At 54.6% G+C, this 19,625-nt stretch overlaps 1 protein-coding gene across 4 annotated transcripts; it reads left to right on the top strand.

Moving 5' to 3' along the window:
• The first annotated feature begins 202 nt into the window (after nucleotides 1-202).
• DTYMK (deoxythymidylate kinase) lies at nucleotides 203-17,380 on the top strand. 4 transcript variants are annotated; one of them, XM_028483617.2, is made up of 5 exons: nucleotides 203-303; nucleotides 4,966-5,612; nucleotides 8,759-8,867; nucleotides 12,606-12,696; nucleotides 14,235-16,041. In XM_028483617.2, the coding sequence occupies exons 2-5, from the start codon at nucleotides 5,561-5,563 to the stop codon at nucleotides 14,667-14,669; spliced, it is 687 nt and encodes a 228-aa protein (XP_028339418.1). In that variant the 5' UTR covers nucleotides 203-303; nucleotides 4,966-5,560; the 3' UTR covers nucleotides 14,670-16,041. The 4 variants fall into 4 exon arrangements, with proteins under 4 accessions (XP_028339418.1, XP_023980480.1, XP_023980481.1 ...); XM_024124713.3 differs by lacking the exons at nucleotides 203-303; nucleotides 4,966-5,612 and adding exons at nucleotides 7,383-7,523; nucleotides 17,097-17,380 and having other exon boundaries at nucleotides 14,235-14,432; XM_024124712.3 differs by lacking the exons at nucleotides 203-303; nucleotides 4,966-5,612 and adding an exon at nucleotides 7,381-7,523 and having other exon boundaries at nucleotides 14,235-16,036.
• The last annotated feature ends 2,245 nt before the right edge of the window (nucleotides 17,381-19,625 follow it).

The raw sequence follows: 19,625 nt of genomic DNA, 5'->3' as shown, positions 1-19,625 counted from the left end.
GCGAGAGGCGGAGGCGGGGCCGGCGTGGTCACTATTAATGAGCTCCGCGCGCTGATTGGTCGCCTTCCGGGGCGGGGCACTGTCTGAACCGGCCCCACGGCTTCCGGTCGGGGCAGCGCGAGGTGTCGCGCGGGAGCTGGGCGGTCCCGGCGGGGCGGGCGGAGCAGGTGTCGGGCTGCGGGGACCTGGAGCGCGTCCCGACCCCTAGGAGGAGCGGCCTCCGGGGCCCCGCGGACCCAGACTCCTGCGATTCCGGGGGTCGGCCGGGGCCAGTCGTTCATCACTGAAAATGCACGTTTAAAGGTACACCCTCCTCCGTCAACTCTTCACTAAACCCCGGGCAGATATTTAAGAATGGAAACACGTTCATTGTTTTGCCAATTTTATCTTCATTGTAGAAATTCAGACTGTACAGGAATTTACAGTTTCCCAACCTCCCGAAGTTACAGGACTGTGATTATCTTGCTCACCTTTCAATCTAAATGATAGCAGTTTCAGTGCAACCTTTCTGGCCCCATTTAATGCTTGATGTGAAAATGCACACACGCGCGCTCGCGTACATAATTGCACACTACCCACCTTTTTATTGTTTTAAGTAGATAAGTGTTTTTATTAATAGAATTTAGAGCAGTTTTTGGTTTTCAGAAAAATCGAGAAGGAAATATAGAGTTCTTATACACCCCCTCCACACATACACACGGTTTCCTTTATTATAAACATTTTCCATGGGTGGGGTGCATTTATTAAAATTGATGAAGCAATATTGATACATTATTATTAACTAAAGTCCATGGTTTACATTACGAATCATTCTGTGTTGTACAATTATGTTAAGTATCCACCATTACAGTATCACACAGAAGAGTTGCACTGCCCTGAAAATCGTCGGCTTCTCCTATTCATCCCTCTCCCTGCCCCCGAACCCCTGGCAAATACTGATCTTTCCACCGTCTCTAGTTCTGCATTTTCCAGAATGTCATATAGTTGAAATCATACAGTATATAGCGCTTTCAGATTGGCTTCTTTCACTTAGTAATAGGCATTTTCCTCCATTCCTTTTCATGGCTGGATGGCTAATTTCTACTTTTTTTTTTTTTTTTGCGGTACGCGGGCCTCTCACTGTTGTGGCCTCTCCCGTTGCGCAGCACAGGCTCCGGACGCACAGGCTCAGTGGCCATGGCTCACGGGCCCAGCCGCTCCGCGGCATGTGGGATCTTCCTGGACCGGGGCACAAACCCGTGTCCCCTGCATCGGCAGGCGGACTCTCAACCACTGCGCCACTAGGGAAGCCCTCATTTCTTCTTAATGCTAAAGAATGTTTCATTGTCTATATGTTCCACAACTTATCCATTCACCTATTATTTAGTTATCTATTTTTGGCCATGCCGCCCAGCACACGGGATCTTAGTTCCCCACCCAGGGATTGAACCTGCGCCCCCTGCAGTGGAAGCACAGAGTCTTAACCACTGGACCACCAGGGAAGTCCCTCCATTAACCTACTGAAGACATGTTGGTTGCATCCAAGTTTTGTCAATTATAACTAAAGCTGCTATAATCATTCGTTTTTTGGTTTTCGTGTGGACATTTTTTTAAACTCCTTTGGGTAAATACCAAGAACTGTAATTGCTGGGTCACACTGTAAGATTATGTTTAGTTTTGTAAGAAACTGCCAAACTGGGACTTCCCTGGTGGCGCAGTGGTTAAGAATCCACGTGCTAATGCAGGGGACACGGGTTCGAGCCCTGGTCCGGGAAAATCCCACATGCTGTGGAGCAACTAAGCCCCTGCGCCACAACTACTGAGCCTGTGCTCTAGGGCCCGCGAGCCACAACTACTGAAGCCTGCTCGCCTGGAGCCCATGATCCGCAAACAAGAGAAGCCACTGCAACGAGAAGCCCGTGCGCCATAACAAAGAATAGCCCCCGCTTGCCACAACTAGAGAAAAGCCCAAGCATAGCAACAAAGACCCAATGCATCCAAAAATAAAAATTAATTAATTTTTTTTAAAAAAAGAAAGAATCCACCAAACTGTCTTCCAGAATGAGCTGTACCATTTTGCATCCCCACCAGCAACGAATGAGAGTTCCTGTTGCTCCACATCCTGGCCAGCATTTCGTGTTGTCAGTGTTCTGGATTTTGGCCATGCTAATAGACGTGTAGAGGCATCTCATTTTATTTCCAGTTCCCTAAAGACAAATGATGTTGGGCACCTTTTCACATGCATATTTGCTACCTGTACATCTCTGGTGAGGTGTCTGTTCAGATCTTTTGCCCAGTTTTTAAATTGAGCTGTTGGTTTTCTTAACTGGTGTCACACTATCCACTTTTCTACCATTTACATTTTTAACTTAATACTCTTCACATATTCTGGCCATGTTTTACTCAATTTTATGTCATTCTGCTTATTAGATATATTTCACAGTGTTAGTGTACCATACTTTAACAGACTCCTAATAGATGAACAATATTTTGATTGTTCCCAAACTTTCATTACCATAAATAGTGCTCTGGTGAACTATTTGTTCATACACCTATATGTATCTGTTCCAGTTATCTACTGCTGCATAATAAAATACCTGAAAACTTCATGGTTTAAAAGAAGCATTTTATTAGAGCTCACAATTTTTGTAGGTCAGGCGTTCCAGCAAGGCTCAGTTAGATGATTCTTCTGTTTTGTGTGATACGGTAGAGATCACTGGTGTGGCTAGAAGGCTGCATTCAACTGGTACCAGGGACCAGAGCACCTACACACTGCCTCTCCAGCCCAGTTGTGCTTCTTATGTGGCTGCTCAGGGCTTCTGGAGATTTCCAGGAGGCCCAGGACATCACCTCACCACATTCTATTGGCTGAGTCTGGGGCCAACCCAGACTCGAGGGGAGGGGAAAGTAGATCCCCACCTCTCAATGGGAGGAGTAGCGCAGTTGTGGCCATCTTAATCTACCACATTGTCTTATTAGTTCTTTTTTTAAAAAATATTTATTTATTTATTTGGCTGCACCGGTTCTTAGCTGCGGCATGCAGGTTCTTTGTTGCAGCGTGTGGGATCTAGTTTCCTGACCAGTGATTGAACCCGGGCCCCCTGCATTGGGAGCGTGGAGTCTTAACCACTGCACCACCAGGAAAGTCCCGTCTTATTAGTTCTTCAAGGTAGATTCTTAGAAATTGTATTGCTGGCTCAAAGGGCGTGTTCTAAGTGCTGATATTTCTAAATGCATTGCCCGAGGGGAAGGTTATACTGACACTCCATTGAGTATGTTTCTACTTTTTTTAACCCTAGATTTCACCAGGCTTTATTATCTTTGCTTAACATGATAGGGGAAAAAAAAAAAACCTCAGTGTTTTGTGTTTCTTTGATTTCAAGTGAGGCTAAACAGATGTTCACACATTTGTTGGCTGTTTGTAGTTCTTCTATCATTTTATGTCCTTTACTGTTATCTACGGGGAAATTGGTCTTCATGCCTTTCATCTAAAAAAAAAATTCTTTATTATGAAGGGTAGTGGTCTTCCTGTATCATATAATGAAAATAACTCCTCCCAGATAGTGATGAATTCTCTCACAAAGACCGTTTTAGAAACTGCAAAAATGAGACATGATTCCCTAACTATTGTCGACTGAAAAAAAACGCACATGGCTTCCCTGGTGGCACAGTGGTTGAGAGTCCGCCTGCCGATGCAGGGGACACGGGTTCGTGCCCCGGTCCGGGAAGATCCCACATGCCGCGGAGCGGCTGGGCCCGTGAGCCATGGCCGCTGAGCCTGTGCGTCCGGAGCCTGTGCTCCGCAACGGGGGAGGCCACAGCGGTGAGAGGCCCGCGTACCGCAAAAAACAAACAAACAAAAAAAACCGCACAACCTAAAACTTGAGAATTCAGCTTTATTTGTCAGACTTTCTGGGAGACTGCTCTGAGGAGGTAAGAGAGGAGCCAGGATCTATGAGAGTTTTTGCAACAAAAACCGCGCAGTCGGAACATCAAAAGAGTACTGTTAATTAAAGAAAACAGACACCTCAAGTTAATGGATTTAACACTTTTCTATGTATGGGAAAATTAAAGAGTCTGGGCTCACTGAAATCATTCCTCTGAGGTGCACCTTAACTATCTAGGGCCAGGATCCTGCTTTTCTCCCTCCTGAATCCCCTCAGGGGGCACCGTCAGGGGTGTCTGCAGTAGCTGCCGGCTTGATGGCTGCAACAGCCTTTGTTTACTGATAGGGCAGAGAGTATTTTTCATCCATGCTTTTTTTCAGCATGTTGCAATACTTTAGATAAATCTTTGGTAACAAATTTCAACCTTGGGACTACTGACAGTTTGGGACCAATAAGTCTTTGCTGGGGGGGCGCCTCTCCCGTGCTTGTAGGATGGCCAGCAACATCCCTGGCCTCCCCCACTAGATGCTCGTAGACCTCACCCCAAGCTGTGACAGTCAAAATGTCCCCCAGTCAAGAGCCAGTGCTTTGGGGGAAGGCTAAGCTACTAACAAAGAAACCCAACCAAAATCCACTAGCACAGAAGGAATTTTATTTCATATCTAAGAGTCCAGGGGCCAGGCAGCCATGCTCCGCGGGGTTACTCAGGGACCCAGATTCCTTCCAGCGTGGCGTCTGCCCCCAAAGGGCCTCGCCATTGTCTTCATGGTCAAGGGTGGATTGCAAGAAGGTGGGGGGGTTCGGGGAGAGGGAGAGTGCTCCGTCCACTGTCTGAAGGAGCACACACCACTGCTGCTCACATCTCATTGGCAGTAACTTAGCCACCTGGCCCCATCTACCTGCAGGAAGGGCTAAGCGATGGCATCTAACAGGGCAGTGACGTGCCCAGCACAATCTTATTCTTCTGGAAGTAGATGAGTGCTATGGACTGAATATCCCCCGCAAAAGTCATAGGCTGCATCCCTAAACCAGCAGTGTGACTGTATTTGAGAGATCATTAAGAGGAAGAGAAACCAGACCTCTCTCTCTCTGTCCACAGCTGTACAGTGTGAAGGCCATGTGAGGACAGTGAGAAGGTGGCCACCTGCAACCCAGAGGGAGAACATCAACCCTCCTGGCACCTTGAACTTGGACCTCCAGCCTCCAAAACCGTGAGGAAGATGTTCTGCTGTCTAAGCCACTCAGCCTGTGGCATTTTGCTCTTGCAACGCAGCTGAAACAGGGAGAAAGTCTTTGATGGGTAGTAGCAAAGTCTGACCAATTCCTGTGATGGAAGGTGCAGTAGGACAGTAAGAGAGCTATGGGGCCTCTTTTTTAATGGAAAGTCTCAAACTCACAAAAGCAGAGAGGACCTAACAAACCCCACATGCCCATCAGCCAGCTTCAGCAATTCCGGCCAGCTTCGGGCCCTTCGCCGGCCCCAAGCACACTCAGGCCCAGCGCCCTATCTGGCATTCCCTCCATGAAGCAGATGCCCTTGGGCCCGCCACCAGGCCTCCGTGGCAGTGGAGACTCGCACTGCTTAGGGCAGACAGTGCGGAGACGGTTCTCAGTGTAGTAAGCACAGAGACGGATGTACAGACGCAAGGGCTCTCCTGTACCTGCGTCAGGGATGTGAGGTCACGACTGCCTGCATGGAGGTGCTGCAGTCACCCTGTGACCACGAGGGACAAGCTAAGAGAACTGGTAAGTTGTTGACCCAAGATCTGACATCACTGAGTAGCAGAAACAGTTCTTGGCTGCCTAACTCTGGACTTTGTGTTGTGAGATGATTAGATATCCTGGTGATTTCAGCCAGTTAGGCTGGCATTCTGGTACCTGCAGTCAAAGGCATGTTGGAAGAGGTGGAAGCAAAATTGCTTCCTGTATCTTAATAAGAAACTTCACTGTACTTGTGCCAGTTTAGCAATTTCTGCCATCAAAAGGGCATCCCCTGCATACAAGGACCCAGCAGCCAGGCTCCCTGTATTTCCATGGGTGGCCAGGAAGGCTATGCGGTCACAAGCTGATGTATTGCACGTGTTCCTGCCTGTCTGCCTGGTAAGTTCATCCTACAGATGTGGTACAAGGCTGTCCTGGGACTTGCCAACCCCAGGAGGGTTCTCTTGTGTACTGTAACCCCTAATCCCTTCATCCTTTTGAAGGCAAGGAGATGAAAATTTCAGAACAAGACTCATTATTCAAAGGCAATATTAAGTACTAGTGTTTGTATCAACGACCTTTCACTAGGTTGTACTGCAGCGACAAAGGGCCCCAAAGTCCCGGTGGACTCAGCATCACAACTGTTTTATTTCTTGCTGGTGCTGCCTATCAGCTGCAGTGGCTGTAGCTTGGCTGTGGCTGTTTGTTCATTCCAGGGTCCAGGGTGAAAAAGCAGCCCTAATCGTGCACATGCTGTTCTCACATTGGCGGCGGGAAGGAGGGGTGACCCGCACAACAGCTTTTAAAGTTTCTTCCTGAAAGTCAGCTCTGGTAGTATACTTTATAGATGCCTTGGAAGTCACAGGGCCAAGCTCAACATCAAGGAAGAAAGCCAATAATTGGGAATGATAGAATCTACCACCCTTCTGGGACCCACAACCAAATCAAGCAACGGTCCATCAGGAAAACGTCAAGCGACCATAGGTGTCTGGGGTCACGGGAAATCAGGGGCTCGCACCGAATGAGGTGGGGGAGGACAGTCAGGGAAACTGTTGCCACGACCTCAGCGCAAGCACCGAGGTGGACGGTCTGGAGCTCGCGGGGGTCCGCTGCCGTCCCCAGCCCTGGAGAGCCCTCGCCCGTCTCTCGTCTGCAGCAGGGAAGCAGGTGCTTCACGAAGGCTCCCTGGAGAGCAACCCTGAAGTTCACGGCCACACTTCCGGCTGCCTCCGGATTTCTCCTAGGCAAACTCGAACGTTCCAGAGGCAGTTCCGGGAAACGCGGCTCCCAGCTTGGCACGGGCCGAACGCTGGTGTCCGCCCCAACCCCCTAGGTTGAGGTCTGACCCCACCGTGACGGTACTTGGGGACAGGCCTCCGGGGCTACGAGGCCCAGAGGGCGGGACCCCTCGACGAGAAGGCGGCGGACGCGGTCTCACATGGAACCGCCCCTAAGACGACAGCGGCCAACCTGACTGAGCGCTTCCCGCTGCCGGGGCGCGCGCCCTCAAGGTCCCCGCCGTCGGGGAGTCGGCGGCGGGCGGGCCCCGAGGCCGCAGCCCCGAACTTTAGGAGCAGGGAGGAGTGCCCGCGCCCATGACAGCAGCCCACGCGGGACAAGGCGCGCCCGGCTTCCGACCCGGAAGAGGCGGCGCGACCGAGGCCCCGTCGGGCCAGTCGCGCCGCTTCCGCCGGACTAGTCCCAGCCAATCCGGCCCATCTGAGCCAATCCCGGCACGCGCCGCGGGCGCCGGCCCATTGCAGCCAATGGGAGGTCCGGGCGGCCCGGCTACGCTGGGGGTGGTGGCGGAGGCGGGAAGCGCGGCGATGGCGGGCAGGCGCGGCGCTCTCATCGTGCTGGAGGGTGTGGACCGCGCGGGGAAGAGCACGCAGAGCCGCAAGCTGGTGGACGCGCTGTGCGCTGCGGGCTACTGCGCCGAGCTGCTGCGCTTCCCGGGTGGGCGCGGCGGGCGCGGGGTTCCGGGAAGCCGGGGGCCGGGGAGGGGACCCGGGGGCTACGGAGGCCTCGCCGGCTCCTGAGGACGAGAAGCGAAGGCCTCCCGCGCTGGACTCGCCCTCGTTTGTCCGCGGGTCGGAGCGCGGGGACTGGGCCCCCTTGTGGTCCCCGAGCCTCAGTGGGACGCGTCTGTGGTTCTGTTTTTGCGCAGCTGCCCCGCGGCTGATGTGCAGTAAAGTCACGTGTTTAGTGAGTCTTGACACATGTACACCCTGGAAAGCGTCTTCGCAACCAAGAGAATGAGTGTATCTGTGACCCCTAAAAGTTTCCTGGTGCTGCTTTGTAATCCAAGTCTCCGTTTTGTCTTGGGTTTCCCGCCCCCCGCCCTTGCATGGCTGTTTACCCTGTGAAGGGTTTTGTATCTTATTTTTAATTTTTTAAGGTAAAACATTGATCTTGAAAATGCTGTAAAAATATGATCAATACTTAATCAAGAGAAGTTCAAGGTTTACAAACCAGGGGTAGGGGGATGGGGGGAAAATGCTGTAAAAATATGATCAATACTTAATCAAGAGAAGTTCAAGGTTTACAAACCAGGGGTAGGGGGAGGGGGGATGCTTTTTAAATTTTTCTTGTTTTTTTTTTTTTCTTTTGGCCACACTGTGTGGCATGCGGAACTTCACTGACCAGGGATTGAACCCGTGCCCCCTGCGAGTCTCAACCACCGGGGAAGTCCGAAAGTGCTTTTTTTGAATATTTATCATTTTAATCTTTAAGCCAGCCAGTCTACAGATCTTATACAGTTGATCCTTGAACAACATGGGTTTGAACTGCAGTAGTCCACTTATATGCATATGTTTTTCAGTGAACACATACAGTGCTACGCAGTCCTGGGTTGGTGGAATGCAAAAATGCAGAACCTCCGATGTGGAGGGCCGACTTTGGGAGTTGAGTATCCTTCTTTTGGTATCGAGGTAGCTCCTGGTACCAGTTCCCCTTGGTTGGCAGTTCCTTTGCAGTTGCTTCTTCCTACCTGAGCTTCTTCCTGAAGCATTTTTCGTCCCAGTTTGGCGGACACTGCAGCCCTTTCTCAGGAGAAGGTCCGAACCTGTCTAAAGTTGTTGTAAAATAAAACTCAAAGTTAGACTTGGGTCAGGGCCTGGAAATGTGGCACAAACTATTAATGTAGATGGAGAGCCTGACTCACTTTTGTGTGGTGTTCTCTTTTGTTTTAGAAAGATCAACTGAAATTGGCAAGCTTCTGAGTTCCTACTTGGAAAAGAAAAGGGAGGTGGAGGATCACTCGGTGCACCTGCTTTTCTCTGCGAACCGCTGGGAACACGTGTAAACAACCTTGTCCTTCTGCAGCCCCCTCCCTGCTTCTGTGCCTCCCCCTGAGACTCTGAATGCCGCTCTTGCTTCTGAGGGGTTGAGAGTCATGCTGGAGGCTGTACCTTTGCAAGGTTCTTTCATTCTCGGATCCCAAAGAGCACTAGTTAATGCTTTTTTTCTTCTCCCCACCCCCCGCTCCTGGCTTTTTGTAATTAATAGACTTTAGGTAGTTTTAGGTACACAGAAAAGAGTCCCCCCCCCTCCAATACCCCTGTCCCTTCCTCCTCGCCCAGAGCTGCTCTTATTTATGTCTTTGATGAACCAGTGTTGACACATCATTAAGTGAAGTTGAGTTTATGTTGGGGTGTGCCCTCTGGCACCCTCTTCTTGACTTACATCATCTTGGTGGATTCCCTCTTCACCCAGCACAACTGTTGATGGAGTGCCTGTGGGGTACACTCTCAGGTGCTTGTTTCCATTTACACACATATGTAGGTAACATGTCATCGGAGGTGTTTTGTTTTAACGTGAATGAATGGGATCCTGCCGTACAGATTACCTCACGGCTGGCTTCCTAAGTCCGCCTCACGATCTCCACGCTTCCTCTTCTCTCCCGTCCCGGCGGCCTGCTCTCCGGAAAGGCTGCTCCACTTGGATTGAGTGATGCCAGTGGACGGACGGCTCAGGTGGTTGTGCCTTGTTCCCTCTCACAAGCAGGCTGGCACTAGTCTCCTCTGCCTTTGGCTTAGCTGGTGGTCTTGTCTGGAAAGGCCTCCCCCTCCGTGTATTAGATGAAAATGAGGGCAGATTTACAGTCTAACATGTCTGGAGTTTGTTGACATAAATGTTGTGATTTTCGCTTTTTGTGGATTTGTAGAAAAGTAATGTCAGAGCAACTGGAAATGAAAAACAGTTCTGACTGCATTCCCTAACTGCCGTCTGCGTCCAGGACGTGGGCTGCACGTCTCTGGGCCGTTTGTTCTGCCACAGCTCCCCCTCCTGATTATTCCCGCCACTGCCATCAGATTAGGTTTGCTGACACCTGAAAGTCCTTGGCTGACAGGTCGGATGCCGGGCAGCGCTGTGGCCCCTAGTACCTCTCAGGTCTGGTGTGCAGGGCGGGCCTGGGAATGGGCGCTCAGTTAACCTAGGCTGTTTTGAGTTCACCCTGGTGTTTGGAGCACTTTCTGAGGGAACTCTGGTTACTTCCTCAGCCCCTGGTTTTCTGCCCTTTTGCTGTGCTGCGTCTTTACCAGGTCATTTGCTGGTCGTGGAAGTCATCTCCCCTTCCAGCTGCTGCGCAGTTTCCCTGGCACCGATTGCGGTAACAGCCTCCGCTTCTCTCCCCGGCTCTTTGTCAAAACCTGCTGATCCTCTAGGGCCATCCAGGAATTAAATTCCTGGAAATGAGCAATATCTCTTACTTTCCATAGCAATTTAGCAATGTTCTTCTCTACCTATTTTTAAACTTTTTATTCTGAAATCGTTTCAGTCAGTCAGGAAAGCTGCAGGAGTAGCACCAAGAATTCCCGGGTGCCCTTCCCCAAGCTTCACCTGTTAGTAACATTTTGCCACATTTGCTTTACCATTTGCTCACTCTTTTTAAAAATCAAGGGCTATTTTATGAAATGCTGGGTTTACCTGATGTTTCCTCACAAGTAGATTCGGGTTTGCCTTTTTGGTAGGAATACCGCAGCAGTGACATCGGGTCCTCTCAAGGGCGTCGTGGCAGGTTGCGAGGCCGCTTGGGTTTCCCCTGATTAGTGAGGGGGCTGCTGGCCAGGCTCTACGAGTAAGTGACTCTCTTTGCTGTTGTACGTAGTCAAAAGGGGAACTCATAAAACCATAAATATCCCCTTTCTATGAAACTCACCTCCTAGTTTGTGTTGGTTCATTGTCCTGCTGAGTCTGTAATTGTGATTTTCTGATTCTGTCATTCCCTCCACACTGAGCAGCTGGCATTCTGTGTAAGGAAGAGCTTTCCTGCCTTCCTTGTCCGTCCATCCGTCCGTCCATCATCAGTATGGACTCAGTGGGTCATAAGCACTACTGTTAGTCGTTTTGCTGTTCAGATTGTTCCAGCCTTGGCCTGTGGGAATCCCTTCAGGCTGGCTTCTCCGTCCCTTGGACGTGTTTTTGGCATGACATGGTATTCGGGCTTTCCGTGCCTTCTCTTGCTTTAGCCGGGGCCAGCTGTTCTCTCCTCTTTGTGGAGGGTGGACTTTAGAGACCGACATCTTCTCAGCTTCTGCACGTGTTCACGTTCCCTGCATCTGTCTGGCCCCTGCCATCTCATCCAGCACCTGGGCTCATCTGCCCCATCCTGCCCTCCACGGGCTGGTTTTAGGATCACTGCCCCCACCTATGTAAAGCCTGCCTGGGGCTCACGGGTGGTTGCAGCTCTGTCATTTATTTATTTTTATTTATTTATTTTTTTTGCGGTACGCGGGCCTCTCACTGCTGCGGCCTCTCCCGTTGCGGAGCGCAGGCTCCGGACTCGCAGGCTCAGCGGCCATGGCTCACGGGCCCAGCCGCTCCGCGGCATGTGGGATCTTCCCGGACCGGGGCACGAACCCGTGTCCCCTGCATCGGCAGGCGGACTCTCAACCACTGCGCCGCCAGGGAAGCCCAGCTCTGTCGTTTAGAACGAGGGCACACGGTGCTGTGTCCAAATGTCTCAGGCACGCCTTTGCCCTTCCACTGTGTTCATTTGGGATACGGATAGGTTCATTTGACTTTGTATACAATTTTAGGGTTTTTTTCTTTTTTTTTTCCCGTTCTTGTTGATTTCAGTTTTTGAATACGTAAAACATGAAATGGTTCTACGAGTCAGAATCATACAGAAAGGTCACTGCCCTGCCCATCCCCGTTCCATCCAAGCCCTGCCCTCCCCTGTTGGTAAGCAGGCTCATTCACTTCTAAACAAAATCAGCAGATACCTGTTGTCTTGACTCACCTTCTGTCTGATACAAAGGCAGCCACCTGTGTGCTCAGTGTGCTTTGCTTCGTTAGCAATGCTTTGTTAGCAACGTGTCAGGAGGGCGTTTATAGGGCATCTTTCTCGTTCTCTGTACAGTTGCATCTTCTGTGCTCGTGCCATATTCTACCGGTGTTCTGTTCACAAGATTAGGTAGTTTTAAGTGTTGATAATTTGCACTTAGGAATGACGCTGTGGTGGGAATCGCGTCTCACTGTTGGAGGTGCCCCCCCGCTGTGCTGTTCTGTGAGCTTCTCACCGGAACAGCAGACGTCTTTTGTTCCCCAAAGTGCAAGCAGTGCTTCTGGCCGATGTGAAGCCTCTGTCTGCACCCATCCTGCTAAGGTCTCGGGCCGGAAGGTGGTGGGGACCTGCTGCCTCCTGCTGGAGGGTGTCCTGGCTCCCAGGTGGATGCAGGAGCATCCTTCATCACCTCCGGGCCACGTCCAGCCTTCCCTCCCGTTGGCCTGGCCCCTCCTCTCCCCGCAGGGCCCGGCCCCTCCGCTCCCAGATGGCCGAGCTGCCTCTGGACAGCTGCCAATGCCAGTTGTATTTATCCCCTTTAGTGGAGTTGTCTTTTCGTGCTGGGCTTTGCTGGGAGTGAAGATTCAGAGCCTTGGGCGATGAAAGTCAGGCTACAGATTGCTGCCCGTGCGTGATCCCTTCATCACGTTGGCTTCTGAATTGAATTGTGTCGTCAGGGTGATTTGAGCGTGAGACTTCAGGGCCGATGAAGCCAGGACCGTGGCTCACAGGCATTCTCTTTTTTGTAGGCCGCTGATTAAGGAGAAGCTGAGCCAGGGCGTCACCTTGGTCGTGGACAGGTACGCCTTTTCCGGGGTCGCCTTCACCAGCGCCAAGGAGGTGAGTGCAGCTCGGCCCCGGCGCGTGGTTTGTGCCTGCTGTGGGCTCCGTGTGGTCCCCGTGGCACTGAGCAGTCACAGCACGAGTCTCTTCATGTCACCGCCTCTAGGGGTTTGAGACCCCCGTGCTCGCCAGGTTAGTTTGGTCTTTATCAACAAGAAGAGAAACCTTTTTTGTAGCTACAGGTGGTTTTCATAGATACAACTGCGTTTTTCATTTGGCCGACACATTTCACATCATACGTTTACACACATGGTCCATTGGCAGACCTGTTTCATCCAGCATCTTGTTTGCGGAAAAGACGGTGAGAGTGTCTGGGGTGCTTTCATGCTGTGTTCCTGACCCCCTGTTCCAGGGAGCTGCTGTTTCACAGGCATAATGGCAGTGACTACACTGCCCTTTCTTCCTGCTTTTTATTTAAAAATTTTCAAACGTATACCAGCAGAGAAAATAAGCCGCGCGGCACCGTCACCTGCCTCAGAACCTTCTGGTCTCTGTGACCCCCAGACACACCATCAGTCCCTTCATAAACATTTCGGTGCACATCCCCAAAACAGCTCTGCGGAAACCTCGTCTCACCCCGTTCCAGAATGTCACCATTCAGTCAGTGTGCAGTGTTCCCAGCACTCTCAGGAGCCGTTTGATCCGTCTTGTGTTTTTACAGTTCGATTGAATCAGAATCCAGCCAGCTAAGGTCTATTCTTGAAATGTCTCTTGAATCTCTCGATACGTAGGTTCCTGCATCTCTTCTCTAACTTGCGCTAGAATTTTTGAATTTTCTATCTTCCCAAGTCGCCTATCAAGAGGCACAGTGTGCCTGGTTATCTCCTTTTTGTGGTAACAGTCTTTGGTCGTGGTTAATTCACGAAGGGCTGCAAAATGACAGCCTTCTAACCCTGCCAGTCTTCCCACACGAGCTCGCTGGGTCCTCCTTTAGGGCAGTCCCCGAGGTACCGGCCACATGGCTCCGTCTGTGAAAAGCGCGCAGGCTCGGGTGGGGCCGGTGGGCTCCCTTCTCGAATCAGGCTGTCCTGGCAGCGCAAGAGCCCACAGCTGGGCTCGAACCCTACATCTTCACAGCTGTGTGCCTCTCTTCCTCTAGAAGTGGGGACACTGTTTTTAGAGTCGCGAGGATGAATGAGAGGGGACGTGCCGGAGACAGCACACGGGGTGCTGGCGAGCGTCTCCAGGATGGGGTCCCCCCTCTCTGTGGAAGCGGGTGACGCCCTGGCCCGTCTGCTACCGCTGCATGGCCAGAGGGTGTGGGGCGCACGCACGATGCCCTCGGCCCCAGGCCCTGAGGGATGCGTCCTGGGCCCCGGGGTGTTCTGTCCACTGTGAACGTATTCGCACGTCAAAACACAGGAAGGTGACGTGAGAGAGAGCAAAACGCTGGAGACCTAAAGGACAGAGTTGCTGCTGTGTAAGAACTCTCCCCTCAAACGTCAGCTCGCTTTTCCCCCTTTTTGATGAATTTTGAAACCAGGAATGAGACCGCATTAAGCTGGCTCCATAACGGTTGGGTTCTTCGTCGCCAGAACTTCTCCCTGGACTGGTGCAAGCAGCCGGACGTGGGCCTCCCCAAACCGGACCTGGTCGTGTTCCTGCAGCTGCAGCTGGCAGAGGCCGCCGTGAGGGGCGAGTTCGGCCGTGAACGCTACGAGAGCAGCCCTTTCCAGCAGCGGGCGCTGCAGCGCTTCCAGCAGCTCCTGGGAGACTCGAGTCTGCCCTGGAAGGTGGGCGCGGTACCCGGGCCCTCCTGGGGCCAGCGCTTCTGGTCCTGGGGTTGGTGCAGGACGTGGGTCGGTGCCCTGATGCTGGCCCAGGGCCCAGGCTCCAGGGCAGCCATCCCGTGCGGGGGACCCTGTACCGAGCTGGCCGTCCAGCGGGCTCCCGTCCCCTGCCGGACGTCAGCCGCGCGAGGCCAGCATCTAGAACGCCGAGTCCGCAGGTGTCAGGCCGCGGCACTTTAGCTCCCATGTAACTGGGTCGAGCGTGGGGCCTTCCAGCCCCTCCATGTTGACTCCAGGCACCAGGTGGCCCGCACCCGCCACAGCTGCCACCTCCCCGCTCTCCGTCCCCGCAGCCTGGCGCCCGCCCCCCTCAGGGCATGTGACCTGGCGCTCCGGCCCCTCCTCCCTGCACGTGCCCGCCTGGCACGGCCGCCGCTCCTCTTATGCTGGCAGTGTCCTCGCCACTCGGGCAGGTTCCGGGGTTGGGGTTCTCGGTTCTGGCACCTCGTGCTTCTCCCTCGCCATCCAGCTGTGCCTTCCCGCTGTCCTGCTCTGGGTGGTGCTGGTTTGTGGCCAGGGCCGGGGCTCCTCTGTGTGCAGATCCGAAGTACACCCTTGACCTTTCCATTTGTCTCCTGTGTGCTCAGTGGGGTGGAAGGAAGGGCGTGTCCTTCCCCAGATGGAGGCTGCAGCGCGGTGCCTCAGAGCCCCATCATCTCTCTGCTGGCTGGTTCTATCAGCTACTGAATTCCAGAGTTTTCCTCTGTTTCTTTGGCTGTGCCACGTGGCCTGTGTGTGGGATTATTTCCCCGACCAGGGATCGAACCCCTGCCCCCTGCATTGAGAGCACTGGACTGCCAGGGAAGTCCCTCTCTGTTTTTTTTTAACGAGTTCTACATGGTGTAAGTTCCTCTTGATTTATACTACATTTCAGCACCTGCTAGGAACACGACAAGACTTAACAACATCAGGAACGTGGAAGGGGAAGGCCAGCCGGCGCTCTCCTCTTCTTCCTGCACTGAGTGTTCATCTTGTCTCGTTTCCCGCGGCTTTAAGAACTTCCTTTAATGTTTCCTGTAGGGCAGGTCTCCTGGCATAGCATTCTCAGCTTTTGTTTATCTGAAAATTTATTTTTCTTAGTATTTTTCAAATTTTTAAAGCGGTCACAAACTTACAGAAAAGTTGTAAGTAGGATACAAGGACCTCTTCCCCAGGACCATTTGAGAATAAATTAGTACCTGACACCCCCTCCCTGTCAAAATGGGGCCAGTCACATGGATCCGCTTCTACAGCCTGACCCCCCTGGTCCCACTAGTGACCCTTGTAACAAAGGACGCAGTTCACAGGCACATCTCTCTGGTCTCCAGCCTGTGACTTTCTCACCCTCGACTTTTTTGAAGGTCGCAACAGTCGCTTTGTAGCCGAACCTCAGATTGACTTTGTGATTGGATCAGGTCGTGTGTCCTTGGTGGGCTGTCGCTGCCCCGTCACGGGCTGCGCACCTTTGGTGTGTCGCACTCCAGCGACGCTCCCCTTGACCTCTGGGTCAAGTGGTTCACGGTGAAGTCACTCGGCGTCCCTCTGTGAGGTGGTGCTTTGAAACCACGTAAAAACCTCGCTGCTCACAGACTTCCAGTTCGTTTATGTATTTACACTTGCACAGACTTATGTTTGTACGGCTTACTCACCAGCAACCTGTTTTCCTCGAAACTGGAGGCGCAGATTGTCCCAGGTCTGGCCCCTGGGTGACCCCCACCCCAGCCCCGGGCCCTTCTGACCAGTTCCCTTCGCTTCCGGGCCCTTCCCGGTCCCGGCCCATTACGATCTCTGGGCTCACCCTGTGCTTTCCCGGCCCAGCGTCCCGAGGTGTCCCTGGTTCCATTTTATGGAGGAAGAGATAGAGGCGGTTATCTGGGCCCCCAGAGGACTAGGGGTGTCCACGGACGCGTTCACACGGGAGGTGCCACGCACCGTCAGCTGCCTGGGATGGTTCTGTGCCAGAGCTCTGCCGCTGGGCCGTGGCCGGCAAGGTGACCTTCAGGCGGGGCAGGGGGGCCCGTGGGGAGGCGGTGTCATTCCTCATAGACTTCATGCAGCGGTTACAGCTGCCTGAGCGTGTCTGCACCCTGGAGCTTTTCCAGAGTTGGCTGCCTAGGGGCTCTTGGCGCCCAGGGCCGAGCCTTGGCTGAGGCGGGGGCTCCCGGGCACGCTTACCCTCACGTGGCCCAGTATGTGGCTCTCCCTCCGGTGGAGAGTCGCTCCTCATGGGCTGGCCCCCCGGTGATCGAAGGTCCGCGCGTCAGCAAAGTGGGGCGGCCAGCTATCGGGACGAAGCCCATCGTACCAGGGAGAGGAGTCGGACCCGATTTGGGCTCCCGGCAGAACTTGGGGTCCAGGCAGGTCCGGGCGCGGCCTGGAGGGGCGGGAGTGGGCGCCGCCCTCGCCACCTCTCCTGGTGGCACCGGGGTCCCCTGGAGGTGAGCGTCTGACCGGGGCTGCAGCTGGGGGGCCGGGCAGCTCGGTCCCAAGGGCCCATCCAGCTCACTGTCCCCAGGCGAGGCCAGGGGTCAAGGACCCCAGAGGAGCGGAAGCCGTGCCCTCCGGAACCTGCCCCGCCCGCTGAGAACATTAACCTGTCTCTCCCCGTCCCCCCCCGCCCCGGCCCAGACAGTGGACGCCTCCAGGAGCATCGAGGACGTCCACCGGGAAATCCGCGTGCTGTCTGAGGGTGCCATCCGGGCCGCTGCACACAGGCCGCTGGGGCAGCTGTGGACATAGAGAGACAGGACCCCCGTCTGCCATCCGCAAGGCAGGAGCCGCATGTGCACAGCGTCCGGGGGGCGGTGGCGAAGTGGGACTCCCCGTGGAGCGGCCTGCAGGGCAGCCTTCTCCTGCCCTCACCTGTGCCCCGAAGATACTAATAAATTAGTTATTGTGTTTTGCTTACTGAAGTTTCACAATGACTGTGTCCAGGCAGTTCCATCGGGGTCGCTGATCTCCGGGGTCGCTGATCTCCTCGTGGACATCTTCAGACACCAGTAAAGATGAGATGAGGGCTTCCCTGGTGGCGCAGTGGTTGAGAGTCTGCCTGCCGATGCAGGGGACACGGGTTCGTGCCCCGGTCCGGGAAGATCCCACATGCCGCAGAGCGGCTGGGCCCGTGAGCCATGGCCGCTGAGCCTGCGCATCTGGAGCCTGTGCTCCGCAACGGGAGAGGCCGCAGCGGTGAGAGGCCCGCGTACTGCAAAAAAAAGATGAAATGAAAACGGTTGTGGGCAGCCCCGGGCCCAGCAGGCATCAGCCGTGCCTGGGCTCTGAGCACCAGCCTAACGTGCCTACCTCACAAGGTCTGACCAGGCTGTGTCCGAGTGGCAGCGTCCCTGTCCCCTCTGAGCACGCCGAGTGCTCGCTTTGCTGTTCCCTCTGTTAAGGTCTGAAATGCAGGTGTGTTGTCCCTCCGTCCTGTGAAGTTACTCCAGGATGCAGTGGCCCTGCAGTGGGCGGTGGGCAGAGCCCCTGCCTGCAGGGCACCACAGGTCTCAGCGCCCTTCTGTGCGTGCCAGGAGACCGGATTCCGAGCAGAACAAGAGGATGTGACAGTTTCGAGTGTCACAAGACAAGTCTGACCAGGGCTTGGGGAAAACCCGCATGTGGCCAGGCGGGTCCCAGGTCAGTGGTGGCACCCGCTCCCCACGCCGGGCAGGGTCCCTTCTCGTCCAGGTTGAATAGATGAGGCTGCCCATCCACAGGTGCTTGGCAGGTGGGGGCAGCCCAGCCCTCAAGGGAGGACAGAGGACACAAGCGCTGGGGGTGGCTGGAGCTGTGCACTCGGACGGCTGTGTGGTCAGTTCACAGTGGGTCCTGCTGATGGCACCAGGCTGGCCTCGGGCGCCCGTCCGTCTGAAGGGCCTGGCTGTGTCCACCCCAACGTGCAGCACACACTCGAGGTCAGAACTCGAGGCCCGTGATGCAGTGACAGAAACAGTTGGGAACCGCTCGCAGAGTCAGACCACTTTCATTCCGGAGTCCCAGGGTCACCCGCGGGCGTGGCCTGGCAACCCTCCCATCTACCTGCCTTTTGATCTTTCACACGACCAAGGCCACGTCCTAGGTGAAGAAAATGAAACGTGGGGCGAGGGTCTTGAGAGTACCGGGCCGTCAGGGAGGCTGCATCTGCTGTGGGCCTGCGTGGGATGCCCGGAGCATGCTGGGCGGGCCCCTGAGCGGGGTCTGGGCACCAGACAAGAGCTCTCTGGCCCAGGCCAGGAGCGGGGCCACGAAGGCCCCAGCGCAGACCCTCTCAGGGCTCGGCTGTGCAGGCGGGGGCGGGCCGGAGCCCATGGGAGGAGAGGCCGGAGCTGAGTGGGGCCCACGGGCAGCTGGATGGTGTGAATAGAGAAATGGCCCCGGAGACCGCAGAACTAACGGGCCACTTAAACTTTCTTCAGTAAGCCCAGCACGGGTTTTAAAACATCTTGCCAGGGCTGCGGCAGCGGCACCACCGAGGGGGCTGCGTGTCCTGAGGCGCCCTGACCCTCTGGCCTCCCCTAAAGAAGCGTGTTGGGCCCCGTGGCCAGCAGAATGACGGCCCCCAGAGACATCCTCGTCCCGACCCCCGGAACCTGTGAGTAGGGCGCCCACCTGGCCAAAGGGACCAGGAGGTGGGAGGCCACCCTGGATCGCCCGGGAGGCGGGAGGGGCCTGGTCAGAGGAGACAGGCCGGCTCTGCGGGGTGGGGGGAGTTGATCCAGGGGACGCGGGGGCTTCTAAGAGCCGGAAAGGACAGGTAGCCAGTTCTCTGGGGCCCCAGGGGGACAGCCCTGCTGACCTCTGCCCGCCAGGGCCCTGAGAGGTAAGTGTTGTCTCGGGCCCCTGCGTGTGGAGGGCGTCACAGCTCAAGAAGCCAACGCGGCCATTTCTGGAGGCCAGGACTCAGGTTCTGAGCCATGGCGCTTCCTGCTCTCCTGTCTGGCCTTGGTCCCCTTGCACCCAAACTGGGGGTGGGGGGTCAGGCGGAAGCGGGGAGCCGAGTGGGCCGTGGTCGCTCCGACCGTCCCACCAGGACTACCCGGGCAGGGCGAGAGGCCCTTGTTCACATCCTTGGTGACCCGCCCGGGGGGTGACCGGCTGAGGCACGGGGCGCCTACAGGGACGCTGTCCAGGGAGCCAACACGCCTCCCAGCACCGCAGCTGCTC

The sequence above is a fragment of the Physeter macrocephalus genome, chromosome 2 (genome assembly GCF_002837175.3).
Source record: "Physeter macrocephalus isolate SW-GA chromosome 2, ASM283717v5, whole genome shotgun sequence".
NCBI classification, from domain to species: domain Eukaryota; kingdom Metazoa; phylum Chordata; class Mammalia; order Artiodactyla; family Physeteridae; genus Physeter; species Physeter macrocephalus.
Note: the sequence above shows the minus strand (reverse complement) of the source record. Positions and strands in the feature narration are given on the sequence as shown.

Excerpts from the sequence above, each read along its gene's own strand:
- DTYMK (XM_024124712.3), top strand. The coding sequence starts at position 7,394 with ATGGCGGGCAGGCGCGGCGCTCTCATCGTGCTGGAGGGTGTGGACCGC. Across the intron at positions 7,524-8,758 it reads CGAGCTGCTGCGCTTCCCGG|AAAGATCAACTGAAATTGGC; the intron begins GTGGGCGCGGCG and ends CTTTTGTTTTAG. Across the intron at positions 8,868-12,605 it reads GCGAACCGCTGGGAACACGT|GCCGCTGATTAAGGAGAAGC; the intron begins GTAAACAACCTT and ends TCTTTTTTGTAG.